Source organism: Tursiops truncatus, chromosome 15 (assembly GCF_011762595.2).
Source record: "Tursiops truncatus isolate mTurTru1 chromosome 15, mTurTru1.mat.Y, whole genome shotgun sequence".
Classification (NCBI taxonomy): domain Eukaryota; kingdom Metazoa; phylum Chordata; class Mammalia; order Artiodactyla; family Delphinidae; genus Tursiops; species Tursiops truncatus.
The window spans coordinates 47,571,979-47,596,073 of NC_047048.1; the positions used below are offsets into that span (position 1 = coordinate 47,571,979).

The window sequence follows — 24,095 nt, forward strand, 5'->3', positions numbered from 1 at the left end:
ACTGAAAGTGAGGGGATGGAAAAAGATATTACATGCAAATCGAAACCAAAAGAAAGCTGGAGTAGCAATTCTCATATCAGACAAAATAGACTTTAAAATAAAGACTATTACAAGAGACAAAGAAGGACACTACATAGTGATCAAGGGATCAATCCAAGAAGAAGATATAACAATTGTAAATATTTATGCACCCAACATAGGAGCACCTCAATACATAAGGCAAATGCTAACAGCCATAAAAGGGGAAATTGACAGTAACACAATCATAGTAGGGGACTTTAACACCCCACTTTCACCAATGGACAGATCATCCAAAGTGAAAGTAAATAAGGAAACACAAGCTTTAAATGATACATTAAACAAGGTGGACTTAATTGATATTTATAGGACATTCCATCCAAAAACAACAGAATACACTTTCTTCTCAAGTGCTCATGGAACATTCTCCAGGATAGATCATATCTTGGGTCACAAGTCAAGCCTTAGTAAATTTAAGAAAATTGAAATTGTATCAAGTATCTTTTCTGACCACAATGCTATGAGACTAGATATCAATGACAGGAAAAAAATATGTAAAAAATACAAACACATGGAGGCTAAACAATACACTACTTAATAGCCAAGAGATGACTGAAGAAATCAAAGAGGAAATTAAAAAATACCTGGAAACAAATGACAATGAAAACACAACAACTCAAAACCTATGGGATGCAGTAAAGCAGTTCTAAGAGGTAAGATTATAGCAATACAATCCTACCTTAAGAAACAAGAAACATCTCAAATAAACAACCTAACCTTACACCTAAAGGAATTAGAGAAAGAAGAACAAAAAACCCCCAAAGTTAGGAGAAGGAAAGAAATCATAAAGATCAGATCAGAAATAAATAAAAAAGAAATGAAGGAAACAATAGCAAAGATCAATAAAACTAAAAGCTGGTTCTTTGAGAAGATAAACAAAATTGATAACCCATTACCACACTCATCAAGAAAAAAAAGGGAGAAGACTCAAGTCAATAGAATTAGAAATGAAAAAGGGGAAGTAACAACTGACACTGCAGAAATACAAAGGATCATGAGAGATTACTACAAGCAACTATATGCCAATAAAATGGACAGCCTGGAAGAACTGGACAATTCTTATAAAGGTTTAACCTTCCAAGACTGAACCAGGAAGAAATAGAAAATATGAACAGACCAATCACAAGCACTGAAATTGAAACTGTGACTAAAAACCTTCCAACAAACAAAAGCCCAGGACCAGATGGCTTCACAGGCGAATTCTATCAAACATTTAGAGAAGAGCTGACACCTATTCTTCTCAAACTCTTTCAAAATATAGCAGAGGGAGGAACACTCCCAAACTCATTCTACGAGGCCACCATCACCTTGATACCAAAACCAGACAAAGATGTCACAAACAAAGAAAACTACAGACCAATATCACTGATGAACATAGACGCAAAAATCCTCAACAAAATACTAGCAAACAGAATCCAACAGCACATTAAAAAGATCATACACCATGACCAAGTGAGGTTTATCCCAGGAATGCAAGGATTCTTTGATATATACAAATCAATCAATGTGATACACCATATTAACAAATTGAAGGAGAAAACCATATGATCATCTCAATAGATGCAGAGAACGCGTTTGACAAAATTCAACACCCATTTATGATAAAAACTCTCCAGAAAGTAGGCATAGAGGGAACTTTCCTCAACATAATAAAGGCCATATATGACAAGCCCACAGCGAACATCGTCCTCAATGGTGAAAAACTGAAACCTTTTCCATTAAGATCCGGAACAAGACAAGGTTGTCCACTCTCACTACTATTATTCAACATAGTTTTGGAAGTTTTAACCACAGCAATCAGAGAAGAAAAAGAAATAAAAGGAATACAAACCAGAAAAGAAGAAGTAAAGCTGTCACTGTTTGCAGATGACATGATACTATACATAGAGAATCCTAAAGATGCCACCAGAAAACTACTAGAACTAATCAATGAATTTGGTAAAGCAGCAGGATACAAAATTAATGCACAGAAATCTCTTGCATTCCTATACACTAATGATGAAGAATCTGAAAGTGAAATTAAGAAAGCACTCCCATTTACCATTGCAACATAGAGAATAAAATACCTAGGAATAAACCTACCTAAGGAGATGAAAGACTTGTATGCAGAAAATTATAAGACATTGATGAAAGAAATTAAAGATGATACAAATAGATGGAGAGATATATCATGTTCTTGGATTGGAAGAGTCAACATTGTGAAAATCACTATACTACCCAAAGCAATCTACAGATTCAATGCAATCCCTATCAAACTACCACTGGCAGTTTTCACAGAACGAGAACAAAAAATTTCACAATTTATATGGAAATACAAAAGACCCTGAATAGCCAATGCAATCTTGAGAAAGAAAAATGGAGCTGGAGGAATCAGCCTCCCTGACTTCAGACTATACTACAAAGCTACAGTAATCAAACAGTATGGTACTGGCACAAAAACAGAAAGATAGATCAATGGAACAGGATACAAAGCCCAGAGATAAACCCACGCACACGTGGTCACCTTATCTTTGATAAAGGAGGTAAGAATATACAGTGGAGAAAAGACAGCCTCTTCAATAAGTGGTGCTGGGAAAACTGGACAGCTACATGTATAAGAATGAAATTAGAACACTCCTTAACACCATACCCAAAAATAAACTTAAAGTGGTTTAGAGACCTAAATGTAAGGACAGACACTATCAAACTCTTAGAGGAAAACATAGGCAGAACACTCTATGGCATAAATCACAGCAAGATCCTTTTTGACCCACCTCCTAGAGAAAGGGAAATAAAAACAAAAAGAAACAAATGGGACCTAATGAAACTTAAAAGCTTTTGCACAGCAATGGAAACCATAAACAAGACGAAAAGACAACCTTCAGAATGGGAGAAAATATTTGCAAATGAAGCAACTGATAAAGGATTGATCTCCAAAATTTACAAGCAGCTCATGCAGCTCAATATCAAAAAAACAAACAACCCAATCCAAAAATGGGGAGAAGACCTCAATATACATTTCTCCTAAGAAGATATACAGATTTCCAACAAACACATGAAAGAATGTTCAACATCATTACTCATTAGAGAAATGCAATTCAAAACTACAATGCGATATCATCTCACGCTGGTCAGAATAGCCAACACCAAAAAATCTACAAACAATAAATGCTGGAGAGGGCTGTGGAGAAAAGGGAACCCTCATACACTGTTGGTAGGAATGTAAATTGATACAGCCACTATGGAGAACACTATGGAGGTTCCTTAAAAAACTAAAAATAGAACTACCATACGACCCAGCAATCCCACTACTGGGCATATACCCTGAGAAAACCATAATTCAAAAAGAGTCATGTTCCACAAAGATCATTGCAGCTCTATTTACAGTAGCCAGGACATGGAAGCAACCTAAGTGTCCATTAACAGTTGAATGGATAAAAAAGATGTGGCACATATATACAATGGAATATTACTCAGCCATAAAAAGAAACAAAATTGAGTTATTTGTAGTGTGGTGGATGGACCTAGAGTCTGTCCTACAGAATGAAGTAAGTCAGAAAGAGAAAAACTAATACTGTGTGTTAACACATATATATGGAATCTAAAAAAAAAAAAAAAAAAAGTCATGAAGAACCTAGGGGCAAGACGGGAATAAAGATGCAGACCTACTAGAGAATGGACTTGAGGACACTGAGAGGGGGAAGGGTAAGCTGGGACCAAGTGAGAGAGTGGTAGTGTATATATGGACATATAAACAGTACCAGATGTAAAATAGATAGCTAGTGGGAAGCAGTCGCATAGCACAGGGAGATCACCTCCATGCTTTGTGACCAGCTTGACAGGTGGGAGTGTGGGAGATGCAAGAGGGAAGAGATATGGGGATATATGTATATGTATAACTGATTCACTTTGTTATAAAGCAGAAACTAACCCACCATTGTAAAGCAATTATACTCCAATAAAAGCGTTAAAAAAAAAAGAAGATATGGTGCATATACACAATGGAATACAACTCAGCCATAAAAAAGAATGAAATAATACCATTTGTAGCAATATGGATGCAACTAGAGATTATCATACTAAGTGAAGTAAGTCAAACAGAGAAAGAGAAATACCATACAATATCATTTATATGTGGAATTTAAAATATGACACAGATGAACATATCTACAAAACAGAGACAGACTCACAGACATAGAGAACAGACTTGTGGCCCTCCAAGGGGGAGGAGGAGTGGGGGAGGGGTGGACTGGGAGTTTGGGGTTAGTAGATGTAAACTATTATGTATAGAATGGATAAACAACAAGGTCCTACTGTACAGCACAGAGAACTACATTCAACATCCCGAGATAAACCATAATGGAAAAGAATATAAAAAAGAATGCATATATAAATGAGTTACTTTGCTGTACAGCAGAAATTGTCACAACACTGTAAATCAACTGTGCTTCAATGAAAAAATAAATTAAAAATAAACTTAATTCTTTAAACTTTCTCAAGGCAGAGTTACAAAAGAGGAGGCATTATCACACTTCTGATAATTACGTGCAGTCTAAGAGCTCAGTCATGGCTTCAGAGGCCGCGCTGGAAGATCACTAATGACAGAGACACTAATGTGTTTGGGTTACACTTAGCAATCTGGGTGTTTAATGCAGTTCAACCATTTGTTCCAGGTCACCAGAGGTTAACAAGCCAGTAGTGAGTATAAACATGACTGTGTTTCATTAGCTAAGCTCCCAGGTCGAAGAGCAAGGACTAAGCCCCATCAATAATCTTTACTTTTGTCTAGAAGCAAGAGGTATCTATTGGATAAAAGCACTGATACTCACTGTTGTGTTTGAAGATCCTTATGGTTGCACCCGAGAGTCGGGCCCCAAGCACAAGAGATGCATGGTTTAACTCATCGCTTAAAATGAGGCATCCCTGGTAGAAAACAAGCACATGAAACATAGGCCAATAAATAAAATGAAGGGAAAACAACATGTGGGAACAGGAACTCACTTTAAGATCTATAACACAGATTCTCCAAAACCCTCTTTAATTTTAAAAGTCCAAGAGTTTAAACTGGTGTCTTCGTGGATAAAATCCTCTAGAGCAATTTGCTGATGGAGTTGGGGATCTGTTAAGGGTTAACACCTTTTTGAAACATTTGCATATAGTTTTCAGCAGAGGAGGTCATCCAAGATCTTGGTTAAGCACCGGGTAGAGTCTAAAGGATTGATGGTTGGCAGGAAAACTAACATGATTTTGGGTGGGTTGTGGATTTGCTGAGGCTTTTCAGTCCCATGCTGGATTATTTGGAATGGTTTCGGGGCACTCTTGCTGGTAGGCAGGGATAATTTCTGCAAAACATTTCAAGCTCTTGTTTTCTGATTCTCATTCCCTACTATGTTAACATCCATGTAGACAGAGGCATCACTGCTTTACAGTTAAAAACTTTGCATCTGGAAAAGTATGGATGGCAATTCAGTCTGAGGCAAGGAGAGAAGGTCACTCTAATTTACTGCTTATATAAGTTACTGTTTGTAAAATTATTTTTCTTTATTAATTTAAAGATTTCTAAATTATGAAATTGCTCAAGTAGACTCAAAATGCAGAGACATGCAAAAAAATTAAAAATAAAGACCTTTATTTTATGGCCACCCAGAATCTTAGAGTTCTCCCTTATATTTTAGAAATCTCACACATGATACACTTTTAAGTTTTTGAGGCAAAGCCAGCAAAATTCTCACATCTCCATACCCCAGACATTGTGTGTGTATTTATAATTTTTTTTGGTGGACATTTGAGAGTTACTTGTAAACCTCATGATACCTCACCCTGAAATTCTTTAGCTCGTGTCTACTAGGAAAAAGGACATGCTCCTACATGATCACAATGCAATTATCACACCTTTGAAATTAAACATTAATACAATGCTATCATCTAATACACAGTTCAAATCCAAATTTTTCCAACTGTCCTAAAAATGTCTTGATGCCTTTTACAGATGTTTCCTTTCCTATTTTTTTCAATGCAGAATCCAATCAAAGATCATACACTGCATTATATTAGTTGTCATGAGTCAGATTTTTAAAAACATAAATCTGATTATGGCATTTGCTTACTTAAAATGAACAAACCAACTCTTCATTTTTCTCCAGGAGAATTCCCAACACTCTAGCATGATTTATGCTATAAGGCTCTTTACAGTTTGGTAACTGCCTTCACCTCTGGTCTCTTCTTCGTCCACTCTCCTATGTTCTAATTCTTCCAAACCTCAGTGCTTCACACAGGCTGCTCACTCTTCCTTGTCTTAAGAAAATAACTTACTTATCTAAACAGATAAGTAACAGATTCTGTTCTCATGTCACCTACTTTGCACAAGCATCTCAGCCTTTCTCGAGAAGAGTTAGGGGACAACTCTTTTGTCCTTCCCCATTTACGGGCACCCCTTTTCTGTGGTATTTATTCTGTTACTTGGTGTGTTATTACCCCCATTAGAAACTACATGAATTTACAGGGCAAAGGTCTTGTTCGTCTCTGTATACTCTGTAACTTGCCTCATATGAGAACACAGTAGATTCTCAATAAGTGACTTATTGAATGAATAAAGGGACAAATAACAGAAGAAAAACGTTTTGTTAAAATAAATGCTTAATAAGCATTTGTTATGCTGAACATGGTGACTCGGGGGCCTAAAAATTTAATTGATTTTGTAAAACTGTCACTGAAGAGGAAGCTTGACTCCCATCTAGGGCTGCAATTCTATAACCAGATATCATGATGAAGAGATTTGCTGGACTCAGCTGGTACTTAGACAGGTTGGGACCTGGGACCTGGGACCCTTTGCTGCAATGCTTGTACCTGGACAAACCTCTTCATCTCCTTGTGCAACAAAATACAAAGAAACTATATGGGACTAAAATTAACTGTGTGCTTGTGCAGTTGGGGCAAATTATGGACAAGATTCAAAAAGACCAAAAAACCCAACTGCCACTTCTGAAGAGCCGGAAGCAAAAGCAGGGTACCTCATATGCCTCTTGCACACAACACCACCAAAGCGGTGGGCAAACCTCCTAAGCCACCCCTCTGGCCTTACCCTGGGACCTGCCCCTACCCTCACCCCATATGAGGAACTAGCTCGCCCCCCTCCTTGGGGGCGAGCTCCCCCGCTGCTGCAGCAGGGGCCCCAATAAAGCCTTGCCTGAATCTCTTGTCTGGCCTCTTATCAATTTCTATCAATTAAGGAGGCCAGGCATCCTGGTCGGTAACAGTGCATGTATTCAAAAAGCTGAAGATCCAAGCCTAAGAAAAGAAACTTCTCAGTCATACGTCTAACAAAGGACCTGCTCAGAGTTATGTCTTAGGAATAACACAGCAGAAGACAATTACGTTAACAAATTCTCACCTTTCCAACGAGTGCAGGGATATTCATTGAGTTCGTTGCAAATCCCATTCCAAAGACCATAGCAGCTTCTACATTCAGGAACTCAGCTACAAGGTCCTCCAACTCTTTATGTTTATCCAAGGTTCCTGCTCATGAAATGATAGGATGGGTGAGTCTCCTGTTCTCAACAAGTCCAAGATTGAAAACTCAAATTCCAGTGCTTACCCATTACCAAAAGACACATACAGGAGTGCACATAGCAGGTCTATTTGCCATAGGCCGAATCTAGAAACAACCCAAATAACCACACACTGTAGAATGGATCAATACATATACAGTAGAATTCAACACATCAGTGAGAAAAAACAAACTAATGTCCCACACAACAGCATGGAAAATCTCACAAACACGTGGTCGAGAGAAAAAAGTCAGACATGTATACACTCATACTGTATGAATCCATTTATATGAAATTTACGAACAGACAAAACTAACCTGTAGTGTTAGAAGTCAGGAAAGTGGTTTCTTTTGTTGAGAGCATGGAGAGAACTTTGAGATGCTCTGTTTTGTTTCTAGATCTGGGTGCTGGTTATGTGGGTATGTTTGTTTTGTGAAAATCCATTTTATACTTACGATTGGTGCACTTTTCTATATATATAATTTATAATGCAATAAAATTTATAAAAAATGCCACAGTTCCTCTTTCTTTCCACCTTACATCCCACGAATAAGTAATTAAATTCTAACTCCCTCAGAGGGTTCCCGACACTCAAATGCAAACAGAGCTCATGACTTCCATACGTGCATTGAGCTATAATTTATTGAACCTTTGGAATGCGCTAGGTTTCAAAGCCCACTATTTAGGTTATCTCATTTAATTTTAAGGGCCCAATAATGCAGGTATTATTACTTTACAGATAAGAAAACTGAAGTGGGAAGAGGTCACAGATAAAGAGCAACAGAGATACTCAAGTCTAACTCCAAAGTTCATATTTTTAAGACTCTACTACCTTTAAATGCTTACTCTCTGACCCCTTCTTATAAATAATCCCTCATGCCTTACTGAGAGTAAATACTAATGCTTCCCATAGTCTTGTTTGCCATCACTCTAACTTCTAGATCTATACTGTCCAATATGGTAGGCACCAACTACATATGGTTAGTGCAATAGAGGAACTGAGTTTTGAATTTTATTTAATTTTAGTGATTTTTTTTCCAATAAACACAACTTTACTGTTTTGGTAGGATTATTTCCCACTTATTTCACTTTAACCAGTGAAAATTTGGTGTCTGAATTGACATGTACTGTAAGGGTAAAATACCCATCATTTTTTGAAGAGAGAACAAAAACAATAAAAATAATACAGTATAGTTCATTAATATTTCACTTATTGATTACATGGTTAAATGACAATACTTGGGATATATTGGATCACATAAAATGTATTATGACATTGTTTACCTGATTTTTTAAAACTTTTTAAAATGTGGCTACTAGAAAATTTTAAATTCCACGTGTCTTGCATTATATTTTTATTGGTCTAGATGATACACTTAAGAGAATAGAAAAAATGTATAGGTGGACAGGAATTTGTATCCATCCATATGCAGATTTAACTCAGATTTAAGTTAGAGGAATGTTGTTGGCATATTCAGGACTATTATAAACAAGCTTCTATTAATCTAAAGATTAACATATATTACTACAAAGCGGGATATCAGAATTTTATTTCAATTGGTAAATTAGCTTGCTTATTGAGCTCAAATGGTGAGGAGTTGAACTTTAGAAGGCATTGCATGGTGAGTTGAAGTTTTATTTTGCATTTAACATAAAAGAGAACATGAGATAGCCCATCTTTGCCCTTCCCCTCTTCTCACGCTGCTGGCTGGTGGCCTTTTTATCAAATCAGAATTCATTTATGCTCCAAACTGTCAGAAAACATAGTAAAACAAACATTCTAGCAGAGTCAACTGTATTCAAGATATGGGGGTGGGGAATAGTTAGAAATTTAAATTGTAATTTAAAACTTTATTATCCAAGATACACTATAGTGTGAAAAGAGAAACTGAAATTTAAAGATAAAACGTGGGCACATAATCTTTTGTCAGATTTGTTTTTACCCAGCAGAGACTGCATTCCAAAGGGAACACCTCCAAGAACAGGTAATGAAAAGTCCACCGGCCTGGCCGTGAGGAGAACTGGTTCTGACCCCAGCTCTTCCACTAAACAGCTGGGTGGCCTCTGGCTGCCCCTTCCGGCAATTTCTGGAGAGACTGGGAGAGGTGCTGTTTTAGGCATCTTTGACCTTGGAAGTGGTCTTTCCTCCACCTAGAATGGTCTTCTGGCAGCTCCTAGTCACTCTTCGAGATCCACCTAACATGGCCTCTTTTCTCAGATGCAGTCTCAGCTTCCCCAGGCAAACTCGGTCATTTTCTCCTCTGAGGTCGCATGAGCCTCATCACATAATGATTACAGCACTCAGTAAGTTTCATTGGGGATGTTCATGGGGCCATCTTCTTTATTACAGAAAGAGCCCTTGGAGTGCAGATACTGGGTGTGCAGATACGGGCACTCCTATTGCAGTACTGACACGTAGTAGGTGCTTGCAACTCCTATTGCAGTACTGACATGTAGTAGGTGCTTGCTGAGTTGCATTCTGTCTTTTGATGGAGAAGGAGGCCAAGACTGAGGCTAGAGGAGGGGATGGCACAGGGAAAAAGGTCAAGAAGTCATGCGATGCCAGGGCAACAAGGCGACCAGGCAGTGAGCACCAGCTTGGAAACACCGATACCTGAAGAAGGTCTCCAGCAAGGATGGAGGGTGCCCAAACTTTGTTAACTTGGTAACTTTCCCCATGAGCCTTTCCTGCTCAGATGTCAGGGGACAACTGTGTCCTGGCCCAGTCACCCAGAAGTGCATGAGTAGACGTTCACGATGAATCTGCATGATGTCTTCCTCCACCTACATCTTCCCCAAATCTGCCATTCCAAGGCCTTATCTATGACAGTTACATCACTAAAAGTCCTTAGGATAATACAGGATGTCTTGTAAATGATTAAACAGCCAACCAACTAATTAGACATGGGTGTGTCTAAGAGCAGCCTGAGGAATCCCCCTCTACGAGGTCTCTTTCATTATCTTGACTTAAAGAGAGGGAGAAGGTGGGGGAAAGCAGGTGACCAGATTAGGTCTCCAGAAACCAGCCTTCTTCTGGATTTCCAGTGGTCAGGTGGTTAGTAAAGTAATTTTCAAATATATCAGTTTCTACAAATGGATGTCTCACAGCTGGGTTACGAGTTGTCAGTTGTTTTGCATCTAGGGGCTTACCTTCAATTTGTAGAAAAGAATAGTTCCCACTCCCAAACCCCATGATCATGGAGTTTCTCTGTTTAGTGTTCATAGCTCAGATTTCATCAACAGATATGAGAGATTCCCAGGATGGCTGGATATTTTCTACTCTAAGAAGCCATGCCTTGCAACGTTAGACTGGGCTGGTCTGGGATGGGGTGGGGTTTTTAAGGAAGAATAGATAATATGTCTCTTTCATATTAATGGACTGCTGCTTTCTGCCTCCTGTTCCTCAAATTCAAGAAATAAAAATGTAGGAATTAACACAACATTGTAAATCAACTATACTTCAATAAAAAATGTCAAAACTGAAAAAATATGTATAATTGAATCACTTTGTTGTACAGCAGAAATTAACACAACGTTGTAAATCAACTATACTTCAATAAAAAATATTAAAACTGAAGAAAAAAGAAATGAAAATGTAGAAGGACCTTGGGGAAACAAAACTGTCACTAGAAACTTAACTAGCTTGTTTCCACCAACATTCAAGCCATACTCTGATTGAATGGAGATGCCTGAGTCCTGTCAAGTTTGCCCTTGGTGGTCTGAGTACTTGAGGACTTCTAGAAATCATATTCAACATTTTGTTGCTGACATATAACTGTGGGCCTTTTTTTTAAATCTCAAGAAAGCAGAGCTATAGTTCTAACTGAAGATACAAATATATCCACGATAATCTTTATTTCTCTGTGACTTTTGTTTTTTCTTTAGTCTCTGAAAGTCACATATAGGCTGGTGAGAATGGATCTCCGAATTTCAGTGTTGTGCATATATTGACACTTGTTCTTATCCTGAAGGTTTATTTATCCAGTGGATACTGAAAATCTGCTTTGTGAATAAAAGAATAAATACAAGCTGGGTGTATCCTCTTGCCAGATCTCTCAGCAGTATTTTCACACGCCAAGCACAGGGTATGCCACCATCAGTCAAATCAATAAAAATCAGACTCAGGAAAAAGTAGCAATATTATGTTTATGAACTCTACATTTCAGCTGATTTTTTACTGATATCGGCCTTCATATTGACACTGATTAATAGTAAAGGGTGTAGGTATTATTAACAAGCCTGTTTCACAACCACCTATTCTTCCTGTGTAGCACATGTGAAGACTAATTTCCAAACTGTAACAGTAGTCTCTTTTCATCCAGAATATCCTGTTTGTTGATAGTTGCTTAGATGTGACCTAGGAGTAGGTGGTCATTTATTGTGGCAACATGCCAGCCATTTCATCTGGCTGTTCCTACTGTGCTATGGCTCTCAGCCCACTTCTGAGCCACTTTGCTTGAACTGGTGATTCCTGCATTAAAATCAGCATCAACCCTTCTGCCTAAAGGAGTCCACCTTTCAGCTCTTCACCCAAAAGCACTTAGAATACCCTGTTCTTCTGCTTATTCCGCTTGTGTACAGTCTGGTAGGGGTTACAGAGCTACTAAGCCTCTTGAGTACCTTTGTTTTCCTGTGAAACATTCAGAGAAAAGTCTTGAAGCCAGATGGGTTGTCTGAAATGGGTGTAGAACACACTGTCACGCTGAGCAGAGGCCACCAGTGCTGGGTCAAGAGACCACCCATCCTGATGAAGTTCAGTAAAACAGCAGAAACAATTTTTATCTGCCCAACTTCCCAGGCCTTTATTTTTAGCAAACCACTTGCCATCTCTTGGCAGGTTAAAACGTTAATAGATAATTAGAATCCGATGCAAACAAAAACCTTGAGGCGTGGATATGTAATTATGATGAGCTTTCCTCTCACAAATCATCTTGATAAGAGAAGAATTTTTAAGTGGACCAAATGATGACCTCTACCTCCCCTCTGACCACATACTCAATAGAGTCATGTTTCACCCTTCTTTTTTTTCTTTAACATTTTGTTTTGATGTAATTTTTGACCTACTAAAAAGTTGCAAGAATAGTACCAAGAATCCCCAAACACTTTTCATCCAGATTCCCCATATGTTATCATTTTAGTACATTTCATTAAATATCATTCTCTCTCTCTCTATGTGTGTGTATATATATATATATATACGCACTCACGTGTGTATATAATTATATATAATATATACAATTATATGAAATTTTTTGCTGAACTATTTAATAAATTACGATCATAATGCCCCCTCTTTTCTTAAATATTTCACTCTGTATTTCCTAAAAACAGGGCATTCTCTTATGTAACGCCAGTACTATTATCATTGATATAATACTATTATCTACTGTACTACTGTACAGAGCTAATTCATGCTTGATTCTCTCACTTTAAAAACCCAACTCTGGGGCTTCCCTGGTGGCACAGTGGTTGAGAATCTGCCTGCTAATGCAGGGGACACGGGTTCGAGCCCTGGTCTGGGAAGATTCCACATGCTGCAGAACAACTAGGCCCGTGAGCCACAACTACTGAGCCTGTGCGTCTGGAGCCTGTGCTCCGCAGCAAGAGAGGCTGCGAGAGTGAGAGGCCCGTGCACCGCGATGAAGAGTGGCCCCTGCTTGCCACAACTAGAGAAAGCCCTCGCACAGAAACGAAGACCCAATACAGCCAAAAAAAAAAAAAAAAAAAGTAACGAATGTTCAAGTACAAAAAACCCACCTCTGGAAACAAAGATAGATGAAGGAGGGGGAATGAAGCAACTTATAATGAGGGTCCACTTATGTATATGGTTATTTAATCATTACACCTCCACACTCTCTATAAAATAGGCATCCTGGTCCTTATCAGTGAAGAAATAGATGCAGAAGTGATGCCACTTACCCAAAGGAGATAGAGCTAATAAGTGCAGACCACCTACTTAACAACGTGACAACCTACCCTGCTGAAACATTTCAAGCTTTATCTCAATTAATTGTCATACAAATTTTTGAAGTTGGTACTGCTGTTATCTCCTCTTATAGATAAGTACACCAAAGCCTGAGAGTTTAGTTCACTTGCCCAAGGTCATGCAATTAGTAAGTCTAGAGCCAAGGTTCAGATTCAGCATGTGTGACTCTAGAGAGATAACTCTTTCCCTTCCTCGGAACACTCTTCTGGGTTGTTTTTTTTTTTTGGCTGCGTTGGGTCTTCATTGCTGCAAGCTTCTCTAGTTGCGGCGAGCTGGGGCTACTCGTTGTTGTGGAGCGCAGGCTTTTCATTGCGGTGGCTTCTCTTGTTGTGGAGCGTTGGCTCTAGGGTACATGGGCCTCGGTTATTGGGCCGCGCCGGCTCAGTGGTTGTGGCTTGTGGGCTCTAGAGCGCAGACTCAGTAGTTGTGGTGCACGGGCTTTGTTGCTCCACGGCATGTGGTATCTTCCCTGACCGGGGATCGAACCCGTGTCTCCTGCATTGGCAGGCAGATTCTTAACCACTGCGCCACGAGGGAAGTCCCCCACTCTTTCGGTTTTACCCGAATCTGCGTTTTCTGAATTACAACTCTTAACACACAAAATAAAGCTCTTTGTTCTTGGCAGCCTTGAAACTAATTATTGTTTGATATTACCAGTGGTTAAAGGATATACACAGGTACTGATGTCTATGAAAGTTAATCTATATCCTTAGTATATTTGGATGTAACAGGATTTTTAGTCTAAATGAAGTAAAGGAGGGCTTCCCGTGTCGCAGTGGTTGAGAGTCCGCCTGCCGATGCAGGGGACACGGGTTCGTGCCCTGGTCCAGGAGTATCCCACATGCCGCGGAGCGGCTGGACCCGTGAGCCATGGCCGCTGAGCCTGTGCGTCCGGAGCCTGTGCTCCGCGAAGGGAGAGGCCACAACAGTGAGAAGCCCGCGTACCGCAAAAAAAAAAAAAAAAAAAAATCTCTAGTCTTCATGTATCTTACGGTTTTTTTCTAGGTGAAGGGAAGTGGTAGATGATCTACATATTCTGGAAGTCTGTGAGTTTCAACTTTTTTCGATCATCCCAGGTGTTACCCTGCTGGCAAGTATTATACTTATGTAAAATCACTGGCATATCTTGTTAAGTTGTTATGTTTGCTTGCCTTTGTTGAACATACAGGGCCAAATTCTTCACTTGCAGAAATATCTCTGCTAGTTGAAATTGGGCTGTGCTGTAATTTCTATCACTCTCAAGAGAAGGGCAATTACCTTGTCAGAATTATAACAGGTATCAGGAAATTGCCAAAAGGCTTTCAGAAACCAAGATACACTTTCATTTTCCTCCTCCCAAACTATTCCCCTGAGGGTCCACCTTCCTTTACAAATATTCTTAAAGGAAAATAAAAAGGCTTGAGAGAAATGCAATGAAACCTCATTGATCAGAATTTACAACAATTTAGTCTGAAAGGAGCTGGCACTGTCTATGAATAAAGGTTTTGCTGTGTAAATTAAGAAGGTAATACTAATTGAGATGGAGACCTTTATAGCCTATTTAACTGAATCCACTGCTTTAAAGCATATTTATAGCATTGATTTGCATAAAATCCTGTTAATTAAAATTGCTTTTTTTTTAAAAAAGGAAGCAAGATCTCTACTTGGTAGCAATTTCTTAGAAACTGCGATTTCCATAGGAATTTGAAGCTGATATTTATTTGAAATATGTTTTAAGTTACACATTTTGCAAATTGAGGCTGACCCCTTCTTCAATATTTAGGTCAGCAAGGTTGCACGTTCCTGGAATCTAGGTACAAAGGTTTGAGAAAGAAACCCAAGAAGAGTCTAAGTACTCTGAATGAAACAGTAGCAGAGAACTTGTCATGTAGAGAAAGAGGGAGACACACTGTCTAACGGCTAAGAACAATGTTCTCAAACTGAGAAATAGCAATTTCAGGAAATTTGTATATAACTAACGTGAAAATCACATCCGAAACCTGAGAATGGAAAATAATATCCTATTATATCCAGTTTCATTGATTCCTAAGTGTGTTCTTTCTGACGTTTTTAAGATGAAAATATTTCAAGCCTACTTCTTGAAATTGCAACTATAATTTGAAAGAAGGTTCTCAACTAGGCAGTTTTTAGGTAGACGTACTAATCAGGTTTTCCTGATGTGATGATTCAAGCACAAGGCTTTCCTTCTCAAAGGAAAAAAGTCTCCACGTAGAAATGATCTTTCATTGGCACAGAATTAGTCTTCTGGCGTCCCATGAGTTTGTTTTCTTAGAAGTGAACTTCTGACTAACAGTTGCTAGGTGAAACTCTGGCAGCACTTATAGAGCACATAGATTTAGATAATGTACTGTTACTAGACATCCACTTTTAACCATCCAGTGCTTAGGGAAAGAAAGACCAAGAAGCTACACTTCCTTGTTGACCAAAAGCAGAGAAGAGGGGAGAAAGTGAAGGAAGAAATTTCTACATATTGAGGTATAGAGAAATCATTCTGGCTTATACATGATTTAACAAACTTTATGCTACCTAGAACAATCTGTCTCTGGCCTGTCAAACATGCATTGTACATCTGATTTAACCATTTAGAAAAAGAATGCATTAAAAAAAAATGGAGTAACTGTAGTTCAGACATCTAAAATGGAGCCAGGCAGCTATTGTGGATGTGGTTTCAGACGTGTTCCCACATCACTGAGACTTGAATTTTCTGAACTTCATCAAACTCAAGGACACCACCAACCATCCTGAAAACAATATCAGCTAAGAGCTGCCAGCTGCAAACTTATGGTCTCACGGTCTGCCCTTGTAACTACGCAACCATTTCAGACCTCAATCAATCCTTACTTAAAAACACCCTTACCTCTTGCCAGTTCTAGTTATAATTCTTGATAAAAAACTCATGTAACTAACTGGAACCTTGCAGTTTTTGCTTTTATAAGCCTCCCACATTTCATAGTCTGGAGGGATACAATTCTAGTGCTTCTTGAATTTGTGTCTCCCAGGCTGGCTATAGTCCTCAGTTGGGCTGGAATAAAACTCTTTTCTATTCCTGCTATTAGATTGTTTATTGATTCTTTCCATCAACAAACAGAAACAAAAGCTTCTCTCTAGTTTGCCTGAGTTTATCCTTTCCTAAATTTAGAAATCTGGACCAGCAATGTGTGTCAGAATAGACTCAGAGATAAAAATCAAATTGCTTCACTGATTTCTGGATGTATCTTACCTACTTTCCAGTTTTTATTTATAAGCTCCATCCCCCAGGTATATGTGGTATTCATTCCACACAAGGTGAAAGACCATTGCATTTTGGAAAATCTTTGAAAATTGGGTCAAGAAAGTCAGCCATGCTAGATAGCTTCCAGTGGTTCCCAAAGTGTGGTCCCCAGAGCAGCAGCATCAATATCATCTTGGAATTTGTTAGAAATGCAAAATCTCGGGTCCTATTCCAGACTGACTGCATCAGGAACTCTGTAGGTGGGCCCAACAATCTGTGTTTTTCCAAGCCCTGCAGGTGATTCTAATGTGAGCTAAAGTTTGAAAACCACTGGTTGAAGGTAAAAAATCCACATAACCTGCAGCAGAAACCCTCCAGTACACTGAAAAAATCTGGTCAGTCTGATTCAGTGATAATGTCTTAGAAGTACTATAACGATTTTCATAAGACTGTGCCCTCATCCTAGGCTCCTGGTGACTTTTAAGGAAATAATTAAACCAAAAAATGTCAGGTCATTGTGGAAAAAATAGAAAATACTACACAATAAAATATAACCATCTTTATCAATACAGATATTCATGTAAAATATATTTTAAAAAGTGGACTCATAATATACATACTGCTCTTGTTTTAGTCTCTTAACAATGTATTTTCTTTTTTTATTGAAGTATAGTTGATTTACAATGTTGTGTTAATTTCTGCTGTACAGCAAAATGATTCAGTTATACATATATATACATTCTTTTTCATATTCTTTTCCATTATGGTTTATCACAGGCTATTGAATATAGTTCCCTGTGCTATACAGTAAGACCCTATTGTTTATCCATTCTATATATAATAGTTTGCACCTGCTAATCCCAAACTCCTGCTCCTTCCCTCCCCCACCTCCCCTCCCCCTTGGCAACCACAAGTCTGTTCTCTATGTCTGTGAGTCTGTTTTTGTTTCGTATATAAGTTCATTAACAATGTATTTTCCATTTTACAGAAGAGAAAATTGAAGACTAGGAAGGTGTATATAATAGTTTATCTCAGGCCCTAGCTAGTTAAAAGTAAGGACTAGGATTTGAATCCCAGCAGCCTCATCTCAGAGCCTTTGCTCTAAATCATGGTGCTGAGCAACTACATTATAACTTTGTATGGCTAAATAATAGTATGTTAAACAGATCTACCAAGTATATTCAATCACTTTCCTTGCTGGAAGTGCCTCATTTCCCCAATTTTTCTATTATCAAATACAATGCAATTATTATTCTCGATCATACATCATTGAATACTTACTCAAAATTTTCAAAGCAAAATTTCTCAAAATGGAATTGCTGAGTTAAATGGCTTGCAGTTGATACATTTTCAAATTGCCCTGCAATTTACTCTGTCAATAGTATATAAGGGTGCCCTTTTCTTCACTCCTTTGAAACTTGGGGATATTATTTTCTGTCTTTTGCCAATTAGGTGAAAATGGTAACTCTGTGTCTTAATAATTTTTTGATTATTTAAGGGGCAGAGTATTTTCCACAAGCTCATTGCCCATTTATATTTATTTATTTTCCTTAATTGTCCATTTATGTACTGGATCTACTTTTAAAAGTAAAACTTTCATTTAAACTAGAACATACATAGAAAATGGGAAACAAATTGTACATATGGAGCTCTATGAAGTTTCATACAGTGAACTCACATAACTGTATCAAGGTTAAAAAAAAACAATATGAACAGCTTTGCCCTCTTTGGTCACCATCCACCTCCCCCAAAGGTAACGTACGCATTCTAAACAGGGGTGATATTGCTTTCAAAGAGGTGAAAATTGGTTTTTGGAGGGGGAATATCTTACTCTATTTATGTGTAAAGCAGAGATATCCATGTACTACATAAACAAATATATAGTGTATCTGTGGTATTCAAGTGTCATGAGAGGAAGTGATAATGAAAAAAAAGGTTGAGGGACATCACACTATCCTACTCTGTAGTTTTGCCTGTTTTGAACTTTGTCAAAATCTTGGCCCACTTCTTAAACTGGGATGTTCTTTTCCTTTTGATTTGTAAGAGTCTTTACACGTTAAGAATATTAACATTTTGTTAAATATATGTGAATAATTTTTTCTAATTTTGTTCTTTGACTTTTAACTTTGTTGACATTGTTGTTGGCTTTTGTTTTTTTGTTTGTTTTGTTTTGTACAGCAGTTTAAATTTTTCATTTTGTTGGATCTTTTCCCTCCATGTTTCTGGGAGAGCTTTCTCTGGTTCCCTGGAGTGTGAGTACACAGTAGACTACTGTCTGAATCAGGCTTGTGAAATCTGAAGGGCAAACAGCTGTGGCTACTGGTTGGGTTGGGAACAAGCTGTCTCTCCTAACAGGGAGAGTGCCTGTTTTCCATGGACCTGAGTGGCCTGTGTTGCAAGGAGTGAGCCTGAGCATCATTTAAAATGCATCCCTGCCATGTAAGAGAGCATCTTGCCAGGTGACGTGAGTTTTGCTGGAAAGACTGGAGGTCATTATGGGTTGTAGAATGGAGGGGTGATCAGGAGTGACAAGCTAGAGAAGAGGCTGCTGTGGTCTGAATGTTTGTGTCCCCCCAAAATTCATATATTGAAAACCTAATGTCCTAAATGATGGCATTTGGAGGTGGGGTTTTGGGGAGGTGATTAGGTCTTGAGGATGGAGCCCTCATAAATAGGATTAGTGCCCTTACAAAAGAGGCCCAAAGAGCTAGCCCACCCCTTCTGCCATGTGAGGACACATACAAGGAGAAGTCTGTAACACAGAAGAGGCCCTGCTTGACCATGCTAGCTCCCTGATCTTGGACTTTCAGCCTCCAGAAAGGTGAGGAATACACTTCTGTTGTTTATAAGCCACTCGGTCTGTGGTATTTTGTTATATCAGCCCAAATGGACTAAGACACAAGCATTGCTCACATAAAGGGAGATGTAGTCTGATATTTCTAGGAGGGTCTTTACCAAGGAACACACACAAGTGCATCTTGTATTTGAATTGTCTGAGTAGTTTTATTCTGTTCATTTGTTCATTCATTCATCCATTTAGTCATTCACTCAGTTTCAATTTTATTTATATAGTTATTTCTGGCGGTGATTGCTTTTGTTTTTGCATTGCAATTGCAAATGCATTTGCAATTTACCTAAGTGTAACTTACCTAGATACAATGCGTGAGATAGGAATCTGGCTTATTTCCTTATATGATCAGCCAGTTATCACAAAACTAATTGTGATATAATTGATCCTCTTCTAGTTGATTTGAAATGTTGTTCTTTTTATATACAGATGAGTGGACCAAACTGTCTCTAGACTTTCGGTTGAGACCTCCCACCACCCACCTTGTCTATTAATGTCACTGGATTGTGTTCAATTTACATATTCATTTTAAGGAAGATTTAATCGAATTGTAATACTGAGCCATTCCCTTCTAGGATATTGGTGTCTCTCTCTGTTTCTTTCAAGTATTATTTTAGGTCTTTTATAAAAATCTTAGTTTTCTTCAAATAGGTTCTAAACATTTTGTAATGAGGTGGATGGACCTAGAGTCTGTCATACAGAGTGAAGTAAGTCAGAAAGAGAAAGACAAATACCATATGCTAACACAATATATATGGAATTTAAGAAAAAATATGTCATGAAGAACCTAGGGGTAAGACAGGAATAAAGACACAGACCTATAGAGAATGGACTTGAGGATATGGGGAGGGGGAAGGGTAAGCTTTGACAAAGTGAGAGAGTGACATGGACATATATACACTACCAAACGTAAAATAGATAGCTAGTGGGAAGCAGCCTCATAGCACAGGGAGATCAGCTTGGTGCTTTGTGACCACCTAGAGGGGTGGGATAGGGAGGGTGGGAGGGAGCGAGACACAAGAGGGAAGAGATATGGGGACATATGTATATGTATAACTGATTCACTTTGTTATAAAGCAGAAACTAACACACCATTGTAAAGCAATTATACTCCAGTAAAGATGTAAAACCAAAACCAAAACCAAAAACCCAACATTTTCAAAATAAGCTTATTCCCTAGGTCTGTGCTATTTTCCCTCATATTTACTAATAATATTATTTTCCCCAGTATATCCTCTTATTGATTGTTGATTATAGACTTTCTGAATTTTAAAAATTAGTGGTTTTTGAATGTAGCTCTTTATTGAATTCTTTATTAAATGTTTATTATCTCTAATAAATTCTTGATAGTTTAATATGTAAAATGGAAGACAATGGACTAAAACTCTGTCTCTCCTGCTCAGCAGCCCCTCATCTCTACAGTGGCCTCAAGAGCAGCCCCTTCTGAGGATCACTTTACTACTCACAGATCATGGTTTAAAAAATAGAGAAAGGAACAACCAGATCATCTACAAATAATGGTTAGATCACCTCTTCTTTTATTGCACATATATTTCTTATTTTGTCACATGGTAGTTATTCAATAAATATTTATTGATGTAAGGAGTAAAATATAAATGAATAATTATATTGCTTAGTACTTCCAAAGGTTATTAAAATGGTGGTAAAAACACATCTTCATCTTTTCCCTGACTCAAAGTGAAAGCTTCTAGTAACTAGAAGTTTCATCACAAAGTGTAGTACAAGTCGCATTGTTTGAAGTAGATATTTTTTATTCCATTCAAGAATCTCTTATTTTTATTCGTTAAAAGTTTTATAAGGAATGGATATTGAATTTTATAAATGTTTTAGTGACATCTATCAAGATAATCATATGTTTTCCTTCTTGGATCTTTCAAGGTTACAAATTTTCTTATTGAACTCACTATCCTTATAGTCCCTGCATAGAATTACTTGATCATGGTATCATGTTATTTGACTATACCGTTGAATTTGCAACGTCAATTTCTTGTATAATTTTTTTCCCAAGTAATATTGTCTTATAATTTTCCTTTTATTAAATGCTCGTTTGTCAAATTTTGGGATCAGGGTTATGTTAGCTTAGTGGTTGTCAACTCTGGCTGGTCATCAGAATCACCTCTAGTGACTTATTAAAATTTAGGTGCCTCAGCCCAATAGAAATTACTCTTCTCTAATTTATAAGTTCCTGTTTATATCTTTAATAGTGTAATACTTTTGCTTTCCTTTTATTCCTTACTCCATTGGTTGTTAGTTTACTAGCTTCGCTCTTACTTCTTTAGTAAAGTAAGAATACACATTTTCCTCTGAGTACACAACTAGTTGGATCCTATGGTGTTCTCATAGTTGTTAGTTTCTAAACATGATGTAACTGTAACTTCATTTCCCTGTTGATTCAAGAGTTACTTATGAGAGAGCTTGAAAAGTTTCAAGTGATTTTTAAAAAGGGTTCATTTCTAATTTTGGTATTAATTTTTAGCTTTATTTCACAGTGGTCCAAGAACGTGACCTATGTAGATTTCACTTTTTGGAATTCAATGAGGTTTTCTTTGTGCATAATATATAGTAAATTTATATGAAAATTCAATAAATATTTAAAAAGATATCGTCTAGTGGTAATATGTTTTAAAGTTCAGCATTCAATATATAAATATTAAACTAAACTCAACAATTACATTGTTAATGTCTTCTGTGTCTTTATTTGCTTATTTTTTTGTCTTCTTCATTTTTCAAGGACTGGGAGGAATTTTAGGGTTTCCTATCACTATCTCACTTTTTATTTTTCTCACTTTTGTTTTTAATCGAGTATGTTAAGTTGACCCATATGATTTTTGAAGCCTCCCATAATTCATTGTCCTACTAATTTCCAGTTTGTATAGAAAAATAAAGAGCCATATATGTCTCTGCTGTGTTACTTAATGCACAGAGGCTATAGGAGTTGCATCAATCTTCATTATGGACTCTCCACATAATTTTTATAAGGTGAATCTCTCCTTATGTTTAATAATTCATACACTAAGCTTAACTTCTGCTTTTCTTTCTGTTTGCATTTGCACCACACCTTTAGGTTGTTTGTTTATTTATCTTTAAAGTTTCAGTTTATTCTTCACTTAAAGCTTAATTCATATGAAGGAAGAACAAGCAATTCTGCATTGACTTTGAGTTAGGGGTGGCTGCATGAACGTCTTCCATTGTTAAATCAATATATTCAAACAAGCACCTTCCACATACAGCAAAATTAAATAGTTCTTTCCAGTAACGAAACTCAAAGATCATATATAGAAATATCTTGCATAATGAAGTTTTACTGATTGTTTTTTTCATTTTATTTACTTATTTATTTAGGCCAGGCTAAGCAGCTTGTGGGATCTTAGTTCCCTGACCAGGGATCAGACTCGGGTCTTGGCAGTGGAAGCGCTGTGTCCTAACCACTGGACCGCCAGGGAATTCCTGAAGATACTACTGATTGTTTGATGTTACTCTTCAGACATTATGAACAATTTTTACACAACTCTCAATCTTAGTGCTAAAAATCTAAACATCCATGTAGTTTTAGAATCTGTTTCTAAACAAATTATAGTAGTTATTCTAGCGTTTTTCAGCTAAGACAGTTAATCTACAGACTTTGCAGCTAAAAATTTGAAGGCAAGCCAGCTTAAAGAGTACCAATTTCAACATTTGATAGGCTGTTCACTCCAGAGGTCCCTAATTCACAATGTAATGTCACACACACCTAAACTCAAAAATTTCTAATCTTCCACACACATTAACAACATTATTAAAACAAAACAAAACAAAACAAAACTAGGTTGTAATTACCAAAGATGTCACATAAGGCATGCAGTTTCAGGGAGACAGCCCGGATCAGGGAACATTCTAACAAAATCCAACAGGAATATAGAAGATAGGAATTTAAAATGTGTCAGATATTTAAATGCTTGATGGTGACTCCAATTTGCCATTTCACTCTGTCTCATATTTAGGATGTGTGAAAAGTGCAATCATCCCACCCATATCAGCATGTGAAATGTTAAATCCACCCACAAGGGGTCAAAGCCTCCCCTAATTCCATATTCTGCTATCTTTTAGTTGTACAGAAAAGTAAACAGTAGCACATCATTTTACATCTTAAAATATCACTTAAAATTCTGTACATATCTGTCTGGAAATGTGTCATTTTCAGTTCTATTTTGGGCCTAGTTTTAACATTTGCAGGTGTAGATTTGGCAAACAACCTTACTCTAGGGCACTTTTTGCTGCTCCTTCCACTGAATTGACCTCCCTCTTGGGCACTGAGGGTATTTTGTTGTTGGTTACAATGGGGAGGTGGAACCAGGTGCCTGGCTGGGACCTATCTTTCTGCTTTTCATCCTTTGGAATAACTTTAATTTAGTTGTATTTATTTTTGATTACAGCACATAATTGAGT

General features: G+C 37.5%; 1 protein-coding gene across 3 annotated transcripts in view; it reads right to left on the reverse strand.

Moving 5' to 3' along the window:
* The window catches only part of SPTLC3 (serine palmitoyltransferase long chain base subunit 3), a 134,419-nt gene that overhangs the window by 78,207 nt on the left and 32,117 nt on the right, over positions 1-24,095 (reverse strand). For all 3 annotated transcript variants that reach the window (XM_019941427.3, XM_019941430.3, XM_019941428.3), the window contains 2 exons: positions 7,448-7,572; positions 4,887-4,980 (listed from right to left, as the gene is read on the reverse strand). In XM_019941427.3, coding sequence (XP_019796986.1) covers positions 4,887-4,980; positions 7,448-7,572 — 219 coding nt within the window. The remainder of the gene's footprint in view (positions 1-4,886; positions 4,981-7,447; positions 7,573-24,095) is intronic.